At 47.7% G+C, this 25,811-nt stretch overlaps 2 protein-coding genes across 2 annotated transcripts in view; one reads left to right on the top strand and one right to left on the bottom strand.

The window, feature by feature from the left end:
- LOC143955711 (uncharacterized) overlaps nt 1–25,811 on the top strand; it is a 338,238-nt gene that overhangs the window by 152,607 nt on the left and 159,820 nt on the right. The window lies entirely within an intron of this gene.
- LOC143956079 (uncharacterized) overlaps nt 1,736–25,811 on the bottom strand; it is a 76,444-nt gene continuing 52,368 nt past the window's right edge. The window contains 3 exon segments of the mRNA XM_077466204.1: nt 1,736–4,214; nt 4,937–5,072; nt 14,755–14,842. Coding sequence (XP_077322330.1) covers nt 2,914–4,214; nt 4,937–5,072; nt 14,755–14,842 — 1,525 coding nt within the window. The 3' untranslated portion in view covers nt 1,736–2,913.

Consider the following 25,811-nt stretch of genomic DNA (forward strand, 5'->3'; position numbering starts at 1 on the left):
GTTGGATTTTGCCTGTCGGATTTTGCCCGTCGGATCTTGTCCGAAACTGTTGCATACACACGGTCGGACAAAGTTGGCGAAAAAATCTGATCTTTCAGAACGTGATGACGTAATTTCGTTACGATGAGACTACATTCAGGCTAGTAGCCAATAGCTTTGATGTAGGAATTTGATCTGAGCATGCGTGGCACTTGGTCCGATCAAAATTCTCTACACATGATCGGAGTATGTCCGATCAGCCCAGTTGGTCGGGAAATATTTCCAACATGTTGGAAAATTGGGTCCGACGGATATTCCGACGGAATCAGTCCGATGCATACCACACACAGTCGGATTATCCGACGACACGGTCCAATAGGACACATTCCGACGGATTCTCCAACCGTGTGTACAAGGGCTTAGAGTCTGTCCAACATCAATACCTTTACAAATTGAGCAGCATGAAAAGCTAACAGGATAATTTGTAAGGAGCCTGTTCTAAAGAGGGTAGAGTTCTGTGACATTTGCATGTTACCACTAGCAGAATAAACAAGTGAATTTCCTCAATCATAAATAAAGTTTAAACAAAATGACGTTGTGAGAAAATACCGAATATCAACTCACAGAATCCAGCAACCTACCTAGCATAATGTGGGATGTTAGAGGTTTCAGTGATGAGAATGTAGTTGGTGTTCCAGAAACACGGCTTGATTCCTCACAAGACTGGGCTATTTGTGTTCATGCTGATGCTCTTGTTTAGAGGGACACGGAAAAGGTGGAGGTGGGTTCTCTAAGTAAGATGTGATGTGAAAGTGAGGAAGAAAGATTAACTCGTGGTTGAAGGTTGTGATGGTGTGGAGGAGGAATTATGAGTGAAATGATAGATGGGAATGAGAATGTGGTTGGTGCTCCAGAAACACGGCTTGACTCCTCACAAGACTGGGCTGTTTGTATTCATGCTGATCCTCTTGTTTAGAGGGACACGGGACATAGAAAAGACGGAGGGGGGTTCAAAATGACGTTGCAAGAAAATACAGAATATCAATACACAGAATCCAGCAAGCTGCCGAGCAGAATGGGAGATGTTGGTGATTTCAGTGATGAGAATGTAGTTGGTGTTCCAGAAACACGGCTTGACTCCTCACAAGACTCGGCTGTTTATATTCATGCTGATCCTCTTGTTTAGAGGGACACGGGACATAGAAAAGATGGAGGAGGGTTCTCTATGTTAGATGTGATGAGAAAATGAGGAAGAAAGATGATCTTGTGGTTGGAGATGTGGTTGGTGTTCCAGAAACACGGCTTGATTCCTCACAAGTCTGGGCTGTTTGTATTCATGCTGATCCTCTTGTTTAGAGGGACACGGGACATAGAAAAGATGGAGGGATTGGGGGGTTTCTCTATGTTAGATGTGATGAGAAAGTGAGGAAGAAAGATGATCTTGTGGTTGGAGGTGGTGATGGTGCGGAGGAGGAATTACGGGTGGAATGATAGACGGGTCTATGAACTGATGGACTTATCATTGGAGTCTACTACAGACGTCCTGAGATTTATGAGAAGGGGGGGGAGTCGGCTGTTCCAACAAGTACAAGCTGGGAAAAACAAACTACTAAGACACAATATTAAGACTAAAACTAAATCCTACAGGATGGACCTTACTTGTAGCGTTAGAAGAAGGAATAAAGGAAAAGAAAATAACATTTCATCATACAAATCTGAAGGTTGATTTTTATCAATCAACTTACAAAGAATATCATGAGTTTAAGCATGGACACTTTTAATCTTCACTTGTTTCATATTAAAAAAATGTATCACGTAAATATAAAAGTTGGAATCGTTTAATCACATATTTCCCACTTTCTCCCAGCAGGTGGCTCTCTCCAAGCAAAATTAAAATTCTTCTGCAAGCTGTCATGTAGTCTGATCTCCCCTTATCTTCATCCGCAGGCAATATCCAGCTCCTCTCTCACCATGATATCTTCCTTTGAAGCTTCTACCCAACCAGCAGTGACGCCCCCTCCTTCTCTCTCCTAGAGAGACCCAACAGGCAGTGACACCCCCTCCTTCTCTCTCCTAGAGAGACCCAACCGGCAGCGACACCCCCTCCTTCTCTCTCCTAGAGGGACCCAACCAGCAGTGACACGCCCTCCTTCTCTCTCCTAGAGGGACCCAACCAGCAGTGACACCCCCTCCTTCTCTCTCCTAGAGGGACCCAACCGGCAGTGACACCCCCTCCTTCTCTCTCCTAGAGGGATCCAACCAGCGGTGACACCCCCTCCTTCTCTCTCCTAGAGGGACCCAACCAGCAGCGACACCCCCTCCTTCTCTCTCCTAGAGGGACCCAACCAGCAGCGACACCCCCTCCTCTCTACCAGAGGAGCCCAACTAGCAGTGACACCCCCTCCTTCTCTCTCCTAGAGGGACCCAACCAGCAGCGACACCCCCTCCTTCTCTCTCCTAGAGGGACCCAACCGGCAGCGACACCCCCTCCTTCTCTCTCCTAGAGGGACCCAACCGGCAGTGACACCCCCTCCTTCTCTCTCCTAGAGGGACCCAACCGGCAGTGACACCCCCTCCTTCTCTCTCCTAGAGGGACCCGACCAGCAGTGACACCCCCTCCTTCTCTCTCCTAGAGGGATCCAACCAGCAGTGACACCCCCTACTTCTCTCTCCTAGAGGAACCCAACCAGCAGTGACACCCCCTCCTTCTCTCTCCTAGAGGGACCCAACTGGCAGTGACACCCCCTCCTTCTCTCCTAGAGGGACCCAACCAGCAGTGACACCCCCTCCTTCTCTCTCCTAGAGGGACCCAACCAGCAGTGACACCTCTTCCTTCTCTCTCCTAGAGGGACCCAACCAGCAGTGACACCCCCTCCTTCTCTCTCCTAGCAGAGTAATCCAGACAGAACTTTGAAGTCTTCAGTGATCTCTGATTTACATATAAAGTGTTTCTTCCATGAAAAAGATCAGAGGAGCGCTCAGCCAAGTGTTCTCTGAGTTGTATATCAAGGTGAGCTTCTTCCAAGTGTGAGATCTCTGATGTACGGCAACATATGATCCATATAAAAGACATTTCCCGCACTCAGGACACTAATTCACCTCAGGGGTTGTGTGGGTTCTCTGATGTCTGTAAAGAAGGGCCTTCTGTAAAAAACATTTCCCGCACTCAGGACAGGAAAACGGCCTCTCCCCAGAGTGAGATCTGCCATGTCTTGCCAGATCTGATTTATGGAAAAAACATTTCCCACACTCAGGGCATGAATGCAGCTTCTCACCTGTGTGAGAACTTTGATGTTTATCAAGGTCTGATCTCTCTTGAAAACATTTCCCACACACAGAGCAGGAATATGGCTTCTTGCCCGTGTGAGTTCTCTGATGTCTCAAAAAATTGGCCCTATCTGAAAAATATTTCCCACACTCAAGACAAAAATACGGCTTTTCACCAGTGTGCAATCTCTGATGTGTAGATAGATGGATCTTCTGGGAAAAATTTTTCCCGCACTCAGGACAGGAATACGGCTTCTCCCCTGTGTGAGATCTTTGATGTTTAACAAGGTCTGGTCTGTTTTGAAAACATTTCCCACACTTGGGGCAGGAATGTGGCTTCTCCCCTGTGTGAGATTTGTAATGTCTGGCCAGGTCTGATTTATAGGGAAAGCATTTCCCGCACTCAGAACAGGAAAACGGCTTCTCCCCCGTGTGAGATCTTTGATGTATTACAAGTACTGATTTCCGTGTAAAACATTTCCCGCACTCATGGCAGGAATACGGCTTTTCACCAGTGTGCGATCTCCAGTGTATGTAAAGACCAGTCTTCTGCGAAAATGTTTTCCTACACTCAGGACAGGAATACGGTTTCTCCCCTGTGTGTGATCTATGATGTCTGACTAGTCCTGCTTTATGGGGGAAACATTTCCCACACTCTGAACAGCAATGAAGTTTTTCTCCGGTGTGAGATCTCTGATGTATAATAAGATCAGATGCAGAGCTAAAACTTTCCCCACAATCGTTACAGGAAAGTTCCTTCTTCCCCTGAACCCCGGCCCAATCCCCCACAGTACGAGGTTGCTCGGAGTCGGAGGGATTCCATGGTCTATCCACACTGTGAAGTCCACCATCCATAGTGGAGATCATTGTCTTTTCTCCTCCACAATCTCCTGTGATGTCCTCATCTTCCATTTTACAACCTGGAGATAAAGTGAGACGATCCTTTGAGGGTTTCTCCATGGCGTGTCCTGGAAAAATATAAAAACATCATCAATAGATATGAGAGGGTTAGTTCACTTCCATCAAGATCCCATCTGGATCAGGTAGATATGAGTGAGGAGATGTTCTCTGTGGAGGTCCCAACCAGCCGGGACTTTTCCCCCCTCTTCAGTCCTTTGGTCCTCCTCCCAGATCACTTCTACATTTACACAGCCTTGTCAGAAGAGCAGGAACCAATGGGGGCTGGGAGGTCCATGCTCTTTACACAACCACAAGCCTAGGCACTGGGTCATGTGATCTCTGATAGACAAGAGGGTCAAAGTTCAGACCTGCAGACCCTTTACCATAGAACAAGTGACCATAGGGTTCCAACCACCTGGGACTCTTCACCTCTTCAGTCAAAGGGCCTCATTAATGTAGTTGATTTAAAACGTTCTGCTCATTAATTAAAGAAAATAAATACAAAAATAGGCTCCCATAAACATCAATTGGTTTCTGAAGCTATGTTCTGAGTTGGCCGATTTCAGATGTGGTGCGAGAATCTTCCTGTGAACTGAACCCAGACCAATTCTCTCACCACTACTCCTTACTTTTCATTGCAACAAGATTGTTAAATAGAGTTTCCAGTTATCACCTATCTCCCGCTCTACTCTAAAACTAAAATGAAGGTCAATATCACTCAGCATCTGCCCTACTCTGGACCAATCAGTGAGCAGTAACAGAGATAAGAGAAGAATATATGATGGGTCACCTGTGCTGATCTCTGTAGGAGTGTCCTCCTCTATGAATGTCCTCGTCATTCCAGCCTCCTCCGTATATTGCTGATCATCCCTCACATACGTCTCTTCTACTTCATCCTCAACTTTCATCTTCATCAGATCTTCACCCTAAACCAACAGAACGGCAGAAAATAACATCTGTAACATAGAAGTATTTATGATGTCAGATCACATAGAAAATATCAGAGTTACGTAGTAGGTGAGAGTGAAATAAAAGACACAAGTCCATTCTATGTGTGATTATATGTCAGTATTACATTGTATATCCCTGTATGCTGCGGTCGTTCAGGTGCTTATCTAATAGTTTTTTAAACTATTGATGCTCACCGCTGAGACCACCGCCTGTGGAAGGGAATTCCACATCCTTGCTGCTCTTACAGTAAAGAACCCTCTACGTAGTTTAAACCGTGGGGTACTGTGTCAAATGCTTTTGCAAAATCCAGATACACCACCTCTACGGGCCTTCCTTTATCTAGATTGCTTTGGCAAGAACAATTGTTCATGAATCCATGCTGATAACTGCTAATTAGGGATGAGCCGAACACCCTCCCCCGTTCGGTTTGCGTCAGAACATGCGAACAGACCAAAAATTTGTGCGAACGTGTGAACCCTGTTAAAGTCTATGGGACGCAAATGTGAAAAATCAAAAGTGCTAATTTTAAAGGCTAATATGCAAGTTATTGTCATAAAAAGTGTTTGGGGACCCGGGGTCCTGCTCCAGGGGACATGGATCAATGCAAAAAAAAAAAAAAAGTTTTAAAAACGACCGTTTTTTCGGGAGCAGTGATTTTAATAATGCTTAACCACTTGAGACCCGCGCTATAGCCGAATGACGGCTACAGCGCGGATCTCCTTTTCCGGGACTACGTCTATTGACGTAGTCCCATGCACGAGCGGCCTGCGTGCCCCCTGAGGGGTGCGCGCGGCGCGCTCTGTGATCGGCGAGTCTACGAGACTTGCCTGATCACCGATCCGTGCAAGGGGTCGATCCCGACCCCTTATCACGTGATCAGCTGTCAGCCAATGACAGCTGATCATGTGATATAACGGAGCCGGTAAGCGCGAGGAGAAAAAAAAAAAGCTGATCACCGGCGGCCGTGATCGGGACATCAGTCCCGATCACGGCCAGCCCTTCCAGTGCCCACCTGCCCCCTGCCAGTGCCGACCTGCCCCCTGCTTTGCCTGCCTAAATAAACAATGTGTCCCCCCTGTCAGTGCCACCCAGCAGTGCCCACAGTGCCACCCAGCAGTGCCCACAGTCTCCCTAAACAAAGGTGCTGCACCCCAGTGCCACATATCCGTGCCCAGCAGTGCCGCCCATCAGTGCCCAGCAGTGCCACCTATCAGTGCCACCTATCAGTGCCCAGCAGTCCCATCTATCAGTGGTACCTATCAGTGCCCCTTAGTGCCACCCATCTGTGCCACCCATCCGTGCCATCTTATCTGTGCCCGTCTTTGCCCATCAGTGCCGCCTTATCTGTGCCCATCGGTGCCGCCTTATCTGTGCCTATTAGTGCCCACCAGTGCAGCCTATCAGTGCCCACCAGTGCAGCCTATCAGTGCCCACCAATGCAGCCTATCAGTGCCGCCTCATCAGCGCACTTCAATGAAGGAGAAAAATGACCCGATTGCAAAATTTTATAACAAACTATTAAACATGATTTTTTATTTTTTTTGCATCTTTTTTTGTTTGTTTAGCAAAAAATAAAACTCCCAGCTGTGATTAAATACCACCAAAAGAAAGCTCTATTTGTGGGAAAAAAATGATAAAAATTTCATTTGGGTACAGTGTTGTATGCCCGCGCAATTGTCATTCAAAGTGCATCAGCGCTGAAAGCTGAAAATTGGTCTGGGACTGAGGGGGGTTTAAGTGCCCAGTAAGCAAGTGGTTAAAGTGAAACAATAAAAGTGAAATATTGATTTAAATATCGTACCTTTGGGGGTGTCTATAATATGCCTGTAAAGGGGCGCATGTTTCCCGTGTTTAGAGGAGTCCCTGCACAAAATAACATTTCTAAAGGAATAAAAGTCATTTAAAACTGCTTGCAGCATCCGAGAGTTTTTCACTCAGCAACCTGATGCGTTATCAATACTTACTGAATGGGAAGAGTTTAAGGCATTTCTGAGACAGCTGCTAAGTAAGGAGGTTACAAAAGTTTAAGAGGCGGTCAGAGTCTCTCAGGGAGGCACTTGAGGCACAGGTACATTCTCTTGAAGCACAATATATTCAGGACCCAACAGAGTTCGCAAAGGGGGCTTGGCAGTCGGCTTAATCAGCGTACGACCGCTTGTTGGCCTCCTCTGCAGAAAAAAAAAAAGAGATTTTTTTCCGAGGACAGCTTTTTTTTGAGGAGGGGGAGATTACGGGTCGCCTTTTGGCCAGGATAGCTAACTCTGAGCAGCGATCTCCAGTTATTGGCAGTATACGAACGAAGGAGGGGAAATTGGTTCACTCCCCTGATGGAGTGATACAGACGCTCGCTGCATATTATGAGGACTTATATCGCCCATCCTCACAGTATGGTTCTGAGGAGCTGAATGCCTATTTAGACGAAATACCATTCCCACAACTTTCGGAGTCCCAGTGTGCGACATTGGACGCCCCACTCACCCTTGAGGAGTTACAGACCGCAGTGGCGGGGTTCCCCAATTGTAAGGCCCCGGGGTGGGGGGGGGGGGGGATGGGATCCCTATTGAAATCTACAAGCACTTTTCGGAGGTATTGCTCCCTAAACTGCTGAACGTGTTCAAGGCTGCCAGGGAGGTGAAGACTCTGCCCCCCTCTATGTCAGAATGAATGAATGAATGAAATACTTATATAGCGCGCAATGCGAACTGAATCGCCTCTAGGCGCTGTGGCGAGCTTTGATCATCTGCTAAAAGAGGAAGGTCTTGAGTTTTTTCCTAAAAGCCAGGTGATTTTCTTCCAGGCGGATGTTGATTGGTAGAGCATTCCATAGCCGAGGCCCTTGGACAGCGAATCTCCGATCACCCTTGGATTTATACCGGGCTTTGGGCACGAGGAGGAGGTTTTTGTTGGCTGATGGAAGACTGCGGTTTGGTGTGTAATGATTTATTTTCTCCATTAGGTATTGCGGAGCTTCTCTATGCACGCATTTGTGGGTGAGGCACAGGGTCTTGAACGTGATCCGATTCTTTACGGTTAGCCAATGTAAGCTCTCCACTGGAAATCGGATTCACCTCCATCGGTCTGGGAGTGGACCACCACTGTTGGTAATACGCTGAGAATGGAAAAAATTGTATATCAGCATAGAGGTTGCCCTGATAAATTTGAAAAACTATGGGGGCCGTGGCTGGACACTCTGGGTCTTGCCCCGGATGATTTAGTCATGGACCGACTGTTCGGACTAGAGGTGCGCTAAGCGCTACAATATAAATATATTTCTATTTGGCTGCGGATTCATGTTTTGGTGTATGTAAAGATTACTACCATTATTGGGTTATAGATTGGAGGGGTGGATGGGACCCGAATGCTCTCATGTACTGTATGGCCTCGGACTACTTCGCACAGTACTGCATTGTTTTGTATTGACTGTTATTATTTGGACTGTATGTGTGTATTACCGAATAAAGTTTTTTTCTGGATAAAAAAAAAAAAAAACTGCTTGCAGCTGTAGTGTAATGTTGAGCCCCCCCCCAGCCCATTACCATGCCCTTTGGGTCTGGTATGGATATTAAGGGGCCCCAAAAAAAAAAAAGGTGTGGGGCCCCAAGGCCCTATATACTCTGAACAGCAATATACAGGCGGTCCCCGGGTTACAAACAAGACAGGGACTGTAGGTTTGTTCTTAAGTTGAATCTGTTTGTAATTTGAAACAGGTACATTTTGTAAGTGTAGCTCCAGCCAAAAAATCTTTAACGCTAACATAGGGAAGGGTTATGATCATCCCTGTAACATTTGTTTTGCTGTCTGTACCCCTGTTCAGAAGATTTCACCTCACTTCCTTCCCAATGACAATTGGATTTTGAAAATTTGGGGTTATTAGGGAAACAAGGCTTGGTGAGAAAGCATCAGCGGAGACACCTTTTACCCAGATTAACTCTTAGCCCTTGTACACACGGTCGGAATATCCGACGGACCAAGTTTTCCAACTTGTCTATAAAATTTTCCAACAACATGCTCCGATCGGACATACTCTGATCATGTGTAGCCTACTCCGACGAACAAAGTGCCATGCATGCTCAGATCAAATTCCGAGACCAAAGCGATTGGCTACTAGCCTGAACGTAGTCCCGTCGTAACGAAATAACGTTATCTACAATCGGATTTTCCAACAACTTTGTCCGACCGTGTGTATGCAACAGTTTCGGACAAAATCCGTCGGACAAAATCCAACGGATTTGGTTGTCAGAATGTCCGACCGTGTGTACAAGGGCATACAGGAGAGAATTTCCCTTCTTAGCCCTTGTACACAGGGTCGGACATTCCGACAACCAAATCCATCGAATTTTGTCCGAAACTGTTGCATACACACGGTCGGACAAAGTTGTCAGAAAACCCGATCGTTCGTAACGTGATGACGTTATTTCGTTACGACGGGACTACGTTCAGGCTAGTAGCCAATAGCTTTGGTTTAGGAATTTGATCTGTGCATGCGTGGCACTTTGTCCAATCGGAATTCTCTACAAACGATTGGACAAAGTCCGATCTGATCATGTTGTCGGAAAATTTTATAGCCCAGCTCTAAAACTTTGTTGGTTGGATATTCCGACAGAAACAGTCTGATGGAGCCCACACACGGTCGGATGATCCGACAACACTGCCCGATCGGACATTTTCTGTCGGAATGTCCGACCGTGTGTACAAGGGCTTAGGGGTAGATTTCCTCTCACTTCCTGTTGTCTCCCTCCGTTTGTAAGTAGGAGTCATTTGTAAGTCGGATGTTTGAAAATAGGGGACCGCCTGTATATACTATATGGCCTGCCCTATATACTCTGCGGAAAAAAAGGTCCTTAGGTGTTGGCGGTACCAGAACATGGTAAGCCCTCACAGTTACTCTTGGTGGGCGCTAGAACGGGTACTTAGTAGCTGGTGATCCAAGACTGATTCATTTTTATGAATGTGAGCCGATCAACAGAGTCTGTGGACAGGTGCACTCTGTGCTCGGTTACAAAGCCTCCAGCAGCACTGAATGTGCATTCAGAAAGAACGCTGGATGCAGGACAGGCTAAAAGCTCGATTGCATATTGAGCAAGCTCTGGCCAGTGGTCCATCCTCAAGACCCAGTAACCCAGTGGACGTTCTGGTGGAAAGGTCTCCAAGTCTGATCTTGCCCGTAGATATTCCTGCACCATGTAATTCAGACTCTGGCGATGGTTGCTGGAACCAATCAGACCTGGGTGCTGAGGACTGAAGAATTGCCTGAAGGCATCGGTCAGCCGGCCACCTTCTCCACCGCTCTTTTTGTGACTGAATGAAGCCTCAGCAACACGTTGTCCAGCACCAGGTAATTGTAACCTCCCAGGCTCTGGAATCGCATTTCACAAACCTTTCTGCAAGGCCTTCCGAACATCCTCTGCTCCCTCTGCGAAGGCTGGATAAGTTCTGCAACCATACCCTTGTAACATGGATCAAGAAGAGTTGCCAGCTTGTAATGATCCCTCTCCTTGATACCACAAATCCTAGGGTCCTTTTACAGGATCAGGGAGGCCATGCAGCATAGGTTTGCAGAGGCATTCGATCCTGAGTCCTCTGGGTCACTAAGGATCACAAGAGCCTCAACCACCTCCTCCCAGTCACGTACAACTCCATGGGTTTCTGGGGACTGCAATCGATCCCTTGAAGACTGCTGCTGATGCTGAGTGTTATCCTCCACGCTGACACAATCCTCCTCCTCCTGTGTGATCAGCAGGTCTGCAGGAATACTAGTATCTTGATAAAAGGGGGTCTTGAGAGGTAAGGAAGTTCTCCTCTTCCTCCCACTGTTCTGCCTCAAGTGCCCTTTCCATTATTCCATGAAGCGTGTGCTCCAACAGGAAGACAAGAGGGACTGTATCACTGATGCATGCACTGTCACTGCTCACCATCTGCGTGGCCTCCTGAAATGGTGACAGGACAGTGCATGCATTCTTGATCAGTAGCCATTGGCATGGTGAAAAAAAGCCAAGCTCCCCTGACCCTGTCCTGGTGCCATACTCACACAGGTACTCATTGGTGGCCCTCTGCTGCGTGCGCAGCCACTGCAGCATTGCTAATATTAAGTTCCACCTGGTGGGCATGTCACAAATGAGGCAGTTCTTGGGCAGGTTACATTCTCTTTGAATGTCAGCCAGCCTGAGCACTGGCATTATACGACCGGCAGAAATAACCACAGACTTTCTTGGCCTGCCTCAGGAGATCCTGTAAGCCCAGGTACTTGCTCAAGAACCGCTGCACCACCAAATTCAAGACGTGAGCCAAACAGGGAACATGGGTCAAGTGTCCCTGTCGGAGGGCGGAGAGGAGGTTGGTGCCATTGATGCATACAACCATTCCTGGCTGAAGCTGGCATGGTGTCAATCACCTCTTAGCCTGCCCCTGCAGAGCTGACAGAATCTCTGCCCAGTGTGTCTCCTGTCCCCCAAGCAGACCAACTCAAGCACCGCATGGCATCTTTTTGCCTGAGTGCTTGCGTAGCCCCTTGAACACCTACGGAGCACCCTTGGTTTAGAGGAGAAATCTGCAGAGGAAGAGGCCATAGATAAAGGAGAAGAGGAGGGGGTAGAGGAGAGAGCTGTGGCAGAATCACCACTAGCATTTTGGAGGTGTGGTGGCAGAACAAGCTCCAACAATACTGAACCCTGTCCTGCATCCTTCCCAGCTGCCAGCAGAGTTACCCAGTGCGCCATTAAAGAAAGGTAATGTCCCTGTCCATGGCTGCAGAACCGTGAGTCAGCAGTAATATGCACCTTACTGCTGACCACCCTATCCAACAAGGCCAAGACATTGCTTTCCACATGCTGGTAGAGAGACAGAATGGCCTTCAGTGAAAAGAAATAGCGTTTGGGAACCTGCCACTTAGGTACCGCACATTCCACAAATTCACAAAAGGGGGCTGCCCTTAAGCTGCCCCCTGGAGGGCATCCTACCTTGTTGGAGATGTGCCTCCTCCTCCCCCCTTTTATCAGGCACCCAAGCTGAGTCAGTGACCTCATCATCCCCTCCCTTCTCATCACTGGAGAAAACTTGGCAGTATGCTGTGCAGCTGGGGGAACATGACTGCCAGATTGCTGTCCTTGGGCATCCCCTCTCTCTGGGCTCACGCTCCTGCCTTCCTCAACCTGGATACCATCATCGGAGCCTTCAAATCGCTGCGCATCCTCCTGCAGTATGTACCCGAAACTGTGGTTGAATAGTTCAGGGACTCCTCTGTGCATGATGGTGGGGCTAGGGAAGGAGTGACTATTGACATGGAGCCAAAGGTATAGGCCGCTTTGGCAGCTGCATTGGCAGGCAAACTACTCTGAGCCTGGGTGACAGAGGATGAGGAGGGCTTTGTTATCCATTCCACCAAAGCTTCTGCATGTTGTGGCTCAATAACATGGCCAGCTGCAGGAAAAAAGGACAAGCGTGCCCCACGGCCATGTGCGGAGGATGCACCGTGTCCACGACAAGCACTGTCGACTGTAGACAGACGTCCTTTCTTATTCTTTATGGGGCCAATAGGGTCTGTTCTCCCTTTTTTACTGTTTACATACTTAAAGTGGGAGTCCGCCGGGACTGCGCGTTTTTTTTTTCTTTAAAAGCCAGCAGCTACAAATACTGCAGCTGCTGACTTTTAAAATAGTGACACTTACCTGTCCAGCGCGCCCGCGATGTCGGCACCCGAAGCCGATTTCTCGATCGTCTCTCGGGTGCTGCCGCCGCCATCTTGGGTATGGGAATCAGGAAGTGGAGCCTTCGGCTTCATTTCCCGGTTCCCTACTGCGCATGCGCGAGTCGCGCTGCGCAATAAGGACGGTCCCCGCTACCTCTGGGATCTGTGTGTTTCCCAGCAGGCAGCGGGGGACTTTCGGAAAGGGGCGTAATCTACGCCCCTTTCCGCAGAGAGCTATCCCGGAAGTGGGTGCAGATACCTGTACTGTACAGGTACCTGCACCCCCCTCCCCCCTGAAAGGTGCCAATTGTGGCACCGGAGGGGGGGGGGGGGGTTCCGATGAGCGGAAGGTCCACTTTAGGGTATCTATCTTTGCCGTCCTTATTGCACCCTTACATTTCTTGTTGCATTCTTTATAAAGTCTGAATGCTGATGATAATCCCTCAACCTTGTATTTTTGAAGGCCTACTCCTTTGCTTTTATATGCATTTTTGCATTGGAGTTAAGCCATCCAGTTCGCTCTTTTAAATTTATTACCCAGTGGGATGCATTGGCTAATGCCCTTATTTAATATGCTCTTAAAGCAAACCCATCTCCTCTCCTCAGTGTTCTTTGTTCCTAAGATTTTATCCCAATTTATATCTTCTAGCGAGGTTCATAGTTTAGGGAAGTTGGTTCTTTTGAAATTCAGTGTCTTTGTATTTCCCTTATGTTTCCTATTTGTGTGATTTATACTGAAGCCAACTGACCTGTGATCGCTGTTTACTAAATCGCCCCGTATTTACACATCTGTGATCAGGTTTTTTTGTTGCTAATCAGTAGATCCAGTAACGCTTTATTTCTAGTTGTTGTGTCTACCATCTGACAAATGAAATTGTCCTGCAAGACATTTAGGAACTGGCGAGCCTTAGATGAATTTGTGGGTCCCTCCGCCCAGTCTATGTCTGGACAATTAAAATCTCCCATTATGATGACACTTCCCATCCTTGCTACTAATCCAAATTGTGATAGGAGATCCGTCTTCCCCTCCTCCCTCAGGTTAGGGGGCCTATAGCATACTCCCAGTATTATTTTCCCTTAGCTTCATCCTTTTGGAGCTCTACCCATAAGGATTCCACCTCCTCCCTAGCTCCCTTAATGATGTCATCTCTCACATTCACTGGTACATTATTCTTGATATATAGACATACCCCTCCCCCTTTTTTACCCTCTCTATCCCTGCGATAAATGGTATACCCTTGAATGGTTGCCAGCCAATCAAGAGAGCTTTTGAACCAGGTCTCTGAAATTCCCCAAAAATCCAAAATCCTCCTCGTACAATAGTATCTCTAGTTCACACATCTTGTCTGCCAGACTCCTGGCATTGGTGAACATGCCACGTAGTTTAGACCGGTCACATATTATCCTCTTATTGGGTGTTCCGAGATTGCAACTAGGACATGTTACTATACTTACCTTGGGTTTATGTGCTTTAGCAACCTACCACTAATGCTCCCAATACTACCCTTCTGACTATGTTCCGCACTGACTATCTGTACCTCTGGGCCCTCCCCCCCTGTCGCCCTTCTAACTTTTGGGCCATCTTCACTCCCAGAAGATCTCAATGAGAACCCCCTCATTTAGGTGCAGCCCATCCCTTCTATAGTACTGGTGACCGACTGAGAATCTGGCCCAGTCCTCCAGGAACCCAAAACTCCTCCTTACTACATCAGCCCCTCAGCCACTTGTTTACTTCCCTAATCTCCCTCTGCCTTTCTGGTGTGGCTCGATGTACCGGTAGTATTCCTGAGAATACTACTTTGGAGGTCTTTTTCCTCAATTTAGCTCCCAATCTCTAAAATTGTTCTTTAGGACACTCCATCTGCCTCTTATTTCGTCATTGGTGCCAACGTGCATCTTGTAGAGTCCACACATCATCTCCCCATGTCAGCGTGTCCAATCACTTTATGTTTCCAACCCTCAACTCCACCTACCTGATGATGATGAGCTTTTGTGTGACCTTCCTGTGTGGATTCAAGGGAATACAGAGGACGGGGACTTCTCTCTGGTGGGTTCCCATTACTGGATCCATCTGTAGGAAACACACACACTGACTGAATACATTGTTTCTATGTGTTTATCAGATGATGGGGGATCTAGGTGGAGCCTCCGTACTGCTCTCTCCTTTACAATAAAGTCTCCTCTTACCCGGTGATGTGAGGGGCGGCTGATTGGCCATCATGACGTCCTTGTAGAGATCCTTGTGTCCTTCTAAATACTCCCACTCCTCCATGGAGAAATAGACAGTGACATCCTGACACCTTATAGGAACCTGACACACACAATGATACAGTCACCATCCAGACACATCCCTTGTCTGTTACTGGATAATGTCCCAGAATTCCCAGAATCCTCCTCACCTCTCCTGTCAGCAGCTCCATCATCTTCTTGGTGACTTCTAGAATCTTCTCCATGTTGTGTCTCTCAGGTTTTAGGGAGTCACATGGAGGCACTGTGATGGTCATGTGATCACCGGACTTCACAAGAGGAAATCTCTGTATTGAGGAACCAATAGGAATATCATGTTAGATTCCCAGAATCCTCCTCACCTCTCCGGTCAGGTCTGTGTTTTATTAATAGAGATAAGAGTGATGTCATGTGACCTCCCAGAATCCTCCTCACCTCTCCGGTCAGGTCTGTGTTTTATTAATAGAGATGAGAGTGATGTCATGTGACCTCCCAGAATCCTCCTCACCTCTCCGGTCAGGTCTGTGTTTTATATAATAGAGATAAGAGTGATGTCATGTGACCTCCCAGAATCCTCCTCACCTCTCCGGTCAGGTCTGTGTTTTATTAATAGAGATAAGAGTGATGTCATGTGACCTCCCAGAATCCTCCTCACCTCTCCGGTCAGGTCTGTGTTTTATTAATAGAGATAAGGGTGATGTCATGTGACCTCCCAGAATCCTCCTCACCTCTCCAGTCAGGTCTGTGTTTTATTAATAGAGATAAGAGTGATGTCATGTGACCTCCCAGAATCCTCCTCACCTCTCCGGTCAGGTCTGTGTTTTATTAATAGAGATAAGAGTGATGTCATGTGACCTCCCAGAATCCTCCTCACCTCTCCGGTCAGGTCTGTGTTTTATTATTAGAGATAAGAGTGATGTCATGTGACCTCCCAGAATCCTCCTCACCTCTCCGGTCAGGTCTGTGTTTTATATAATAGAGATAAGAGTGATGTCATGTGACCTCCCAGAATCCTCCTCACCTCTCCGGTCAGGTCTGTGTTTTATTAATAGAGATAAGAGTGATGTCATGTGACCTCCCAGAATCCTCCTCACCTCTCCGGTCAGGTCTGTGTTTTATGAATGGAGATAAGAGTGATGTCATGTGACCTCCCAGAATCCTCCTCACCTCTCCGGTCAGCAGGTAGATGATCTCCAGGGTGAGGTTTAGGATCCTCTCAGTCATGTGACTCCAGTCCTCCTCCATCCTCATTGGTGCCGTCATGTGATCTATGCGGTTTCCTCTGTAGATGGATAGTGGAGGTGTCATGAATCTGCAGTAATGTATCAGGCCCTGTCTGTCTGCTGACCTCTCTGCTTGTGTTCAGCTTAGAGACTATGCGCCTTTCACCTGTGTCCTTAACCACTTCCCGACCGCCGCACGACGATGTACGTCGACAGCATGGCACGGGCAGGCATATGGGCGTACATGTACGTCCCTGCCTTCCCCCGGATCGGGGGCCCGATCGGGCCCCCGCCCGGTGCCTGCGGCGGTCGGTATTCGTGCGGGAGCGATCCCGGACGAGGGGACGGCCATTCGTTCATGGCCACCCCCTCGCGATCGCTCCCGACGAATAGGAATCCCCCGTGACATCACTTCCTCTCCTGTAATGTAAACACAGGAGAGGAAGTGATGTATTCTCTCCTCCGTGTCGGTATTTTTCGTTCCGACACGGAGGAGAGCGGATCGGTGAGTTGCACCAACACTCTACACACACAGTAGAACATGCCAGGCACACTCACACCCCCCCGATCACCCCCCCAATTACCCCTGCCCCCCAGTCACAGTGACACCAATGTCATTTTTTTTTTTTTTTTTTTTTGCATTGGTGTCATTTGTGACTGTAATAACTGTTAGGGCAGTTAGGGTTAGCCCCCTTTAGTTCTAATGTACCCCCCTAACCCCCCCAATAAAGGTTTAACCCCGTGATCACCCCCCGTCGCCAGTGTCACTAAGGCTGGGTTCACATTGCAGCGGTTTATGAGAACGGATGTGATTCGCACCGCACTGCAGTGCAAATCACATCCGATCTCTGTGCGATTCGAGTTCAGCCATACAGATAGTATGGCTGAATTCGTGTCGCACCCGCCGCACCCGCCGCAAACTCGCACGGGACCCTTTTTTTGGCCCGCAGCAGAATCGGATCGCATGGGTGTTCACACCATGCGATCCGAGTTTGCAGATCGCACTGCGATATGCGAACTGATCTGGGGGTGTCATTTCACTGACACTCCCAGCAGTTCGCATAGGGCAGTGTGAACTGCCGCCGGGAGGCATGCGATGCGGGAACCCGCCGCGCATTCGTGGCGTTCCCGCATCGCTCCAGTGTGAACCCAGCCTAATAAGCGATCTTTTTTCTGATCGCCGTATTAGTGTCACAGGTGACGCTAGTTAGGCAGGTAGGTATTTAGGTTCGCCGCAGCTTTTTATAGCACCAGGGACCCCCATATACTACCGCATAAAGCCCCCTGATTTCCCCCTAGTTAACCCTATCACCAGTGATCACCATATAACTGTTACAGGTGACGCTGGTTGGTTAGTTATTTTTTTTATAGTTTCAGGGCACCCGCCATTTATTACCTAGTCTCACTAGTGTACCCCTAAATTTAGGGGTGTCTACTTTCCAAAATGGGGTCATTTGGGGGGGGTTTGTGCCATCTTGGCATTTTATGGCCTTCAAAACTGTAACGCCCTTAGAAAGCCTGAAGGCGGTGCTTGGTTTTCGGGGCCCCGTACGCGGCTAGGCTCCCAAAAAGTCCCACATATGTGGTATCCCCGTACTCAGGAGAAGCAGCAGAATTTATTTTGGGGTGTCATTTCACATATGCCCATGGCATGCGTGAGCAATATATCATTTAGTGACAACTTTGTGAAAAAAAAAAAAAAAAAAAGTTTGTAATTTTCCCGCAACTTGTGGCAAAATATAAAATATTCCATGGACTCAACATGCCTCTCAGCAAATAGCTTGGGGTGTCTACTTCCTAAAATGGGGTCATTTGTGGGGGTTTTGTGCCATCTTGGCATTTTATGGCCTTCAAAACTGTAATAGGTAGTGAGAAGTGAACTCAGAAATTTACGCCCTTAGAAAGCCAGAAGGCGGTGCTTGGTTTTCGGGGGCCCCGTACGCGGCTAAGCTCCCAAAAAGTCCCACATATGTGGTATCCCCGTACTCAGGAGAAGCAGCAGAATTTATTTTGGAGTGTCATTTCACATATGCCCATAGCATGTGTGAGCAATATATCATTTAGTGACAACTTTGTGAAAAAAAAAAAGTTTGTAATTTTCCCGCAACTTGTGGCAAAATATAAAATATTCCATGAACTCAACATGCCTCTCAGCAAATAGCTTGGGGTGTCTACTTTCTAAAATGGGGTCATTTGTGGGGGTTTTGTGCCATCTTGGCATTTTATGGCCTTCAAAACTGTAATAGGTAGTGAGGAGTGAACTCAAAAATTTACGCCCTTAGAAAGCCTGAAGGCGGTGCTTGGTTTTCGGGGCCCCGTACGCGGCAAGGCTCCCAAAAAGTCCCACATATGTGGTATCCCCGTACTCAGGAGAAGCAGCAGAATTTATTTTGGGGTGTCATTTCACATACGCCCATAGCATGTGTGAGCAATATATCATTTAGTGACAACTTTGTGTAAAAAAAAAAATAAATTTTTTTTTTGTCATTATTCAATCGCTTGAGGCAAAAAAATAAAATATTCAATGGGCTCAACATGCCTCTTATCAATTTCCTTAGGGGGTCTACTTTCCAAAATGGGGTCATTTGGGGGGGGGTTTTGTACTGCCCTGCCATTTTAGCACCTCAAGAAATGAGATAGGCAGTCGTAAACTAAAAGCTGCGTAAATTCCAGAAAACGTACCTTAGTTTGTAGATGTGACAACTTTTGCGCAAACCAATAAATATACAATTATTGACTTTTTTTTTACCAAAGACATGTGGCTGAATACATTTTGGCCTAAATGTATGACTAAAATTGAGTTTATTGGATTTTTCTAATAACAAAAAGTAGAAAATATCATTTTTTTTCAAAATTTGCGGTCTTTTTACGTTTATATCACAAAAAATAAAAATCGCAGAGGCAATCAAATACCATCAAAAGAAAGCTCTATTTGTGGGAAGAAAAGGACGCAAATTTTGTTTGGGTACAACATTGCATGACCGCGCAATTACCAGTTAAAGCAGCGCAGTGCCAAAGTGTAAAAAGACCTCTGGTCATTTACCAGCAAAATGGTCCGGTCTGAAAGTGGTTAAGTAATCTTCCCTCAGCATGGCTCCCCAGCCTCTAACAGGAAACACTATTTAACACATTGCACTATAAACCTGCTTTGCCAATCAATATTAGTGTATTAGGGTTTCTGCTGTGTGCTCTACATCTGATTCCGTATACTGACCTTGGCTTGTTCTCTTGGCTATCCCTGTCCGCTTGATACCCCGACCTTTAGCGTGTTCTCCTGACTTTTCCTGTCTGCTCGTTGACCCGACCCTTGACTTTTCCTCTGACTATCCCTTGTTGTCCTGGACTGCTGCTTCCTGTCTATCCACCAGTAGCCAGCCATGAGCTGGGAGACCCTGGGGGGCCGTGACCTGGAGTCTGCTGCAGTGAAGGCCATTCTCACCATCAGAGACTCTGGTGAAAACCTGCTGGCTCCTAGACTCCGTGCCCTGGGGAATCCCATGCTCCGGCTCCCAGTGTAATCCGCGTGAGTGCTCCAGTGGACCTGCTTTCCTGAACCACCCAGAACTCCATCCGCAGCAGTCAGCCGAAAGCTCCACTACCTCAGCGGTGCGCACCTGACCCCAACAGTGTGCATCTGTCACCTGGCTTCAGGTGACCTGACAGGAGAATCATCTGGGCTGTATTGGTTGTATAATATTAGGGTGGGGATATACTGTAAGAGGTTAATTGCCCCCAGTGGGCGCATGTAGATTGGAGTTTGTTGTGTTTCTTGCCCCTAGTAAACTTGTTATATTTTGTCCTACTTCCCTGATTAGAAGTCGCACTTTCTATTTTATCACTATTTTTGCTTAGTTTTAGATCTGCAGATAAGGAACTATCAATAGGATCTTTCTTTAATTGTATTAATCTAGGCTCCCACACTATATATGTGTGTATCATCATCTACTGGAGATAAAAGACGTCACAGTGACTATGGAGGAAGAGGACGGAACATGACGGGGGGGGTTACTGGGTGTAAATAGAATATAAGATCTTATTACCTCCTCTGTTGCCAGTTCCAGCGATGTTTCGCGTCTCACCTGGAACTTCCTATTTATACCTGACATCACTTCCTGTCTTCCACAGAGACTTCCTGTCTGGGAAAAAGTGAGATCACCACCTTGTGGAGCTCCGAAGAACTGCAAAGAAACGTCTTGTAGTGTGAACACAACCTTGTGCTGTATGTACTGTATATCCTAATAGATGGGTCATCTCCACTGAATGAATGAATAACTTGTATAGTGCTAAATACGTGAACTAAATCACCTCAGGGAGCTTTTGCCGCCGGTGTCCGTCTAGGTTTTCAGAAGAGATGGGTCTTGAGCTTCTTCCTGAAGGCCCGATAGTTTTCTTCCGAGCGGATGTCCACAGGTAGAGCATTCCCACCAAGGGGGAGAGAAACATATTACTGATTGGGATGAGCAGTGAGATTGTAGCTCCTTTGATCTTTATCTCCTTAGCGTCGGCCGTACGCAAATTTGCGTTCGTGGCTTGAACGGGTTAAACCGGGGTGATACCTGCAGCCGCTCTTTTAGAGCAAGCGGTTGGCTCTTTAGTCATAACAACTGATGTGGCTAAAAGCCGCTAGGGTGTTATTCTAAAGGAGCGGGAGGGGATGACCCGCCCCCGCCGATCGTCCCACCAGGAGACCCGATTCACGAACCATTCCACGAGTGTGCGCAATTTCAAAGCATGACATGTTCGTATCTTTTTACTCGACGTAACATCCTATGTCAGAAACAGGCGTGAAAGGGTAATATAATATAGAATTTATATAGCACTAACAGTTTGCTCAGTGCTTTACAATAGGAAAAATTTGCTTGGAAAAACCTATTTAGCTTGATGAAAACCTTCCTATTTGGCTTTACAAGCCCTGTGATGACCCCATTCATCCAAGTAAGACTCCAATGAGGCAGAGGGTTGGAGTGCTGAAACTCAGGAGGAGCATTGGAGTTCTGGAAGTGAGGAGGAGCGTTGGAGTTCTGGAAGTGAGGAGGAGCGTTGGAGTGCTGGAAGTGAGGAGGAGGAAGCGTTGGAGTGCTGGAAGTGAGGAGGAGAGTTGGAGTGCTGAAAGGCAGGAGGAGGGTTTTAGTTCTGGAAGTGAGGAAGTGAGGAGGAGTGTTGGAGTGCTGGTGGCGAGAAAAAGGTGTTTGTCGTGAGGGTTCAAGAGGGGAGTCTCCCCTCTCCCCAATACATGAATGAAATTTGATGGATCCACTGCCTTCATTGTAGAGGGAGTCCAACACGACCCAGTTTAAAAATGTGATCTGTGACTATCTCTTTTCCACTTATCCTGGTGGAGGAGCTACGAACTGGAGGCATAGCTGCAGGGGGAACACCTATGGCCATAGGCTTTCCTTCCTTTCCCAATGCAGGGGAAGTGGCAGATCGAGTTGGATATACAATATCCAAGTTGACTGGTAGGCACCAATCATTTGTCTGGACTGTAATGTGGCCTTTTCCTTCTTGTAGGGTAGGTAGGCGTGTGACACCCTTTCAATGTTGCCCTTCTCATTGAGAGCCAAGAGTGGGTCACATGGAAGGCCTAACTTGGGGTGTGCTAAGCACCTTGGATAGGATCACTACCTTACACATGAGGTACCTTTACTTGAGCCGTACTCGCCAACTACTACTCCTACTCCTCAAGGACACCATTTCTTTAGCCTTGTCCTTTATGTAGGGTAAGTAGGTGACACGCCTCCATGTTTCTCTCCTTGTTGGGTGCCAAGTGTGGGTCACACGCAAGGCCTACCCTGGGGTGGGTTCTTCTGGGCTATACTAAGGACCTTGGTTAGGGTTACTCCCTTACACGAGATACTTTTACCTGAGCCGTGCTCACCAACTGGAATTATTTTGTGAAAATTATTTTGAGAAAATGGACAGCCAGCAACACTATTTTGCACAGAAGACCATCCCTGCCTGTTTCTTCTCCAGTAAAACCCAATTAGTCACAGGGAAATGGATATTACCCCTTGTGATAGTACACATTGTGAGCTACGTGCAGATATACAATGGCAAGTCCTGGTTGTACAGAATGCCCTAGGGTCAGATTCTACCCCATGGCAGTCATGCAGTGTTTGTACTTTCTATGATGGGGATGATACACTAATGTTGGCAATCCTAAACCCTGACCCAGCCATCAGAACAGACTGGTCCATATGACCTGTGGCCACTTCAGTAGGCAAGACCTCCTCAGAGAGTAGATACTTCGAGAGAGGATTGATCAAGGGTTAGGGTCTGTCCAACATCAATACCTTTACAAATTGAGCAGCATGGAAACCTAACAGGACAATTTATAAGGAGCCTGTTCTAAAGAGGGTAGAGTTCTGCGACGTTTGCATGTTACCACTAGCAGGATAAACTAGTGAATTTCCTCAAACTTAAATAAAGTTTAAACAAAATAACTTTGCGAGATAATAACGAATATCAATACACAGAATTCAGCAACCTCGCTGAGCAGAATGCGATATGTTAGTGGTTTCAGTGATGAGAATGTAGTTGGCGTTCCAGAAACACGGCTTGATTCCTCACAAGACTGGGCTGTTTATATTCATGCTAATGCTCTTGTATAGAGGGACACGGGCAGGGCAGCCATCAGAAATTTTGGGCACCTTACACAGCTTTAGACCTGGCCCCCCCCCCCCCGACCACCAACATTCCCCAGGGTTTACCTATGGGCCATTCGCCTCACCTGTACGCACTCAGCCCCCCTCAATCCTCTATATGTGTCAGCGGCCCCCCACACACCTGTATATGTGTCAGTGCACCCCCACCAGTATTTATGTCAGCCACTCCCCCCACACACACCTGTATATATGTCAGCGCCCCCACACACACACATGCATATATGTCAGCGCCCCCCTACACACCTGTATATATGTCAGCACCCCCCTCCCACACACACCTGTATATATGGCAGCCCCACATACACAAATATGTACACACACAAGCCTCTAGCCCTTCCCTGTACACAAGCAGCCCTCCTCCCTTTCCTTCGCAGCCCCTACTTGTAACTTCCTACCTGGTCCCAGCTCATTTTTAGAAAGCCGACATGTTGCTGAGAAGCATAGTACAGGCAGATCACTGTCACACGAGGGGTGCACATGCACACAGTAGCCAGAGGTGGCAGTAAAGAGCTTGATGTCTAAAGTCAATGACACAAGAACAGCAAAACTGTGAGATCATTTCTGTACTGCACAGCACAGATCCCCTTCACCCGTCCTGCCTTCTTCTGGTACGGACGGGCCCCTCTGGCCCCTTACAGTTGTAACTGCTGTACCCCCCTGATAGTGGCCCTGGACACATAAAAGATGGAGGGGGGGTTCTCTATGCAAGATGTGATGTGAAAGTGAGGAAGAAAGATGAACTCGTGGTTGGAGGTTGTGATGGTGCAGAGGAGGAATTATGGGTGAAATGATAGATGGGAATGAGAATGTAGTTGGTGTTCCAGAAACATGGCTTGACTCCTCACAAGACTGGGCTGTTTGTATTCAAGCTGATCCTCTTGTTTAGAGGGACACGGGACATAGAAAATATGGAGGGGGGTTTCTCTATGTTAGATGGGATGAGAAAGTGAGGAAGAAAGATGATCTTGTGGTTGGAGGTGGTGATGGTGCGGAGCAGGAATTACGGGTGGAATGATAGACAGGACTATGAACTGATGGACTTATCATTGGAGTCTACTACAGACATCCTGAGATTTATGAGAAAGTGAAGAGTCGGATGATCCAACAACTTCAAGCCGGTAAAACCAAACTACTAAGACACAATATTAAGACTAAAACTAAATCCTACAGGATGGATCTTAGTTGTATTGTTAGAAGAAGGAATAAAGGAAAAGAAAAGAACATTTCATCATACAAATCTGAAGACTGATTTTTATCAATCAACTTACAAAGAATATCATGAGTTTAAGCATGGACACTTTTAATCTTCATTTGTTTCAGATTAAAAAAATGTATCACTTAAATATAAAATTTTACATAATTTAATCACATATTTCCCACTTTCTCCCAGCAGATGGCTCTCTCCAAGCAAATTCAAATTCTTCCGCAAGCTGATAACTACTACACCAAAATGGTCAGTCCTGTCATGTAGTCTGATCTCCCCTTCCCGTCTTCCACAAGTATTATCTAGCTCCTCTCTCACCATGATGTCTTCCTTTGAAGCTTCTGCTGAAGATCAGACTACACTGCTAGAGGGACCCAACCGGCAGTGACACCCCCTCCTTCTCTCTTCTAGAGGAACCCGACCAGCAGTGACACCCCCTCCATCTCTCCTAGAGGGACCCAACCGGCAGTGACACCCCCTCCTTCTCTCTCCTAGAGGAACCCAACCGGCAATGACGCCCCCTCCTTCTCTCTCCTAGAGGGACCCAACCGGCAGTGACACCCCCTCCTTCTCTCTCCTAGAGGGACCCAACCGGCACTGACACCCCCTCCTCCTCTCTCCTAGAGGGACCCAACCGGCACTGACACCCCCTCCTTCTCTCTCCTAGAGGGACCCAACCTGGCAGTGACACCCTCTTCTTCTCTCTCCTAGAGCGACCCAACCGGCAGTGACACCCCCTCCTTCTCTCTCCTAGGGGGACCCAACCAGCAGTGACACCCCCTCCTTCTCTCTCCTAGAGGAACCCAACCGGCAGCGACACCCCTCCTTCTCTCTCCAAGAGGAACCCAACCGGCAGTGACACCCCCTCCTTCTCTCCTAGAGGGACCCAACCGGCAGTGAAACCCCCTCCTTCTCTCTCCTAGAAGGAACCCAACCGGCAGTGACACCCCCTCCTCCCTCCTAGAGGGACCCAACCAGCAGTGACACCCCCTCCTTCTCTCCTAGAGGGACCCAACCAGCAGTGACACCCCCTCCTTCTCTCTCCTAGAGGGACCCGACCAGCACTGACACCCCCTCCTCCTCTCTCCTAGAGGGACCCAACCGGCACTGACACCCCTCCTTCTCTCTCCTAGAGGGACCCAACCCGACAGTGACACCCTCTTCTTCTCTCTCCTAGAGCGACCCAACCGGCAGTGACACCCCCTCCTTCTCTCTCCTAGAGGGACCCAACCAGCAGTGACACCCCCTCCTTCTCTCTCCTAGAGGAACCCAACCGGCAGTGACGGTAGAGTTGCCACCTTTTCTTCAAGCCAAACCCGAACACTTTAGCGGCACAGGGCAAATTTTTTTCGTAGTATACACTATAGGATTCTAAAAGACCTGAGACACCTTTGGGTGCCCCCCCAAGGAGAGTGGTAATGCAGTGCACTGCGGCAAACAGTGAGTGTGGCCAAACTGCTCTTACTAACATCATGCCCCCCGCCCCCCAGTGATGCCAAACCTACCCTCAGATAGTAACACAAAAATTAAATTTTGCCATTCGGGATCTGTGGCCCGTTCTCTAAGCTACTTGGGGAGCCACAGTCCAGTCTAAATAATGTGTCCGGGTTTCAGGCAGACTGAAACCCGGACACAGGATTCCAAACCCGAACTCTCCGGGTGAATCCTGGACAGGTGGCAACCCTAAGTGACGGCCCCTCTTTCTCTCTCCT

Source organism: Lithobates pipiens, unplaced genomic scaffold, assembly GCF_037356315.1.
Source record: "Lithobates pipiens isolate NorthernLeopardFrog02 unplaced genomic scaffold, aLitPip1_a1.2 Scaffold_35, whole genome shotgun sequence".
NCBI lineage: Eukaryota > Metazoa > Chordata > Amphibia > Anura > Ranidae > Lithobates > Lithobates pipiens.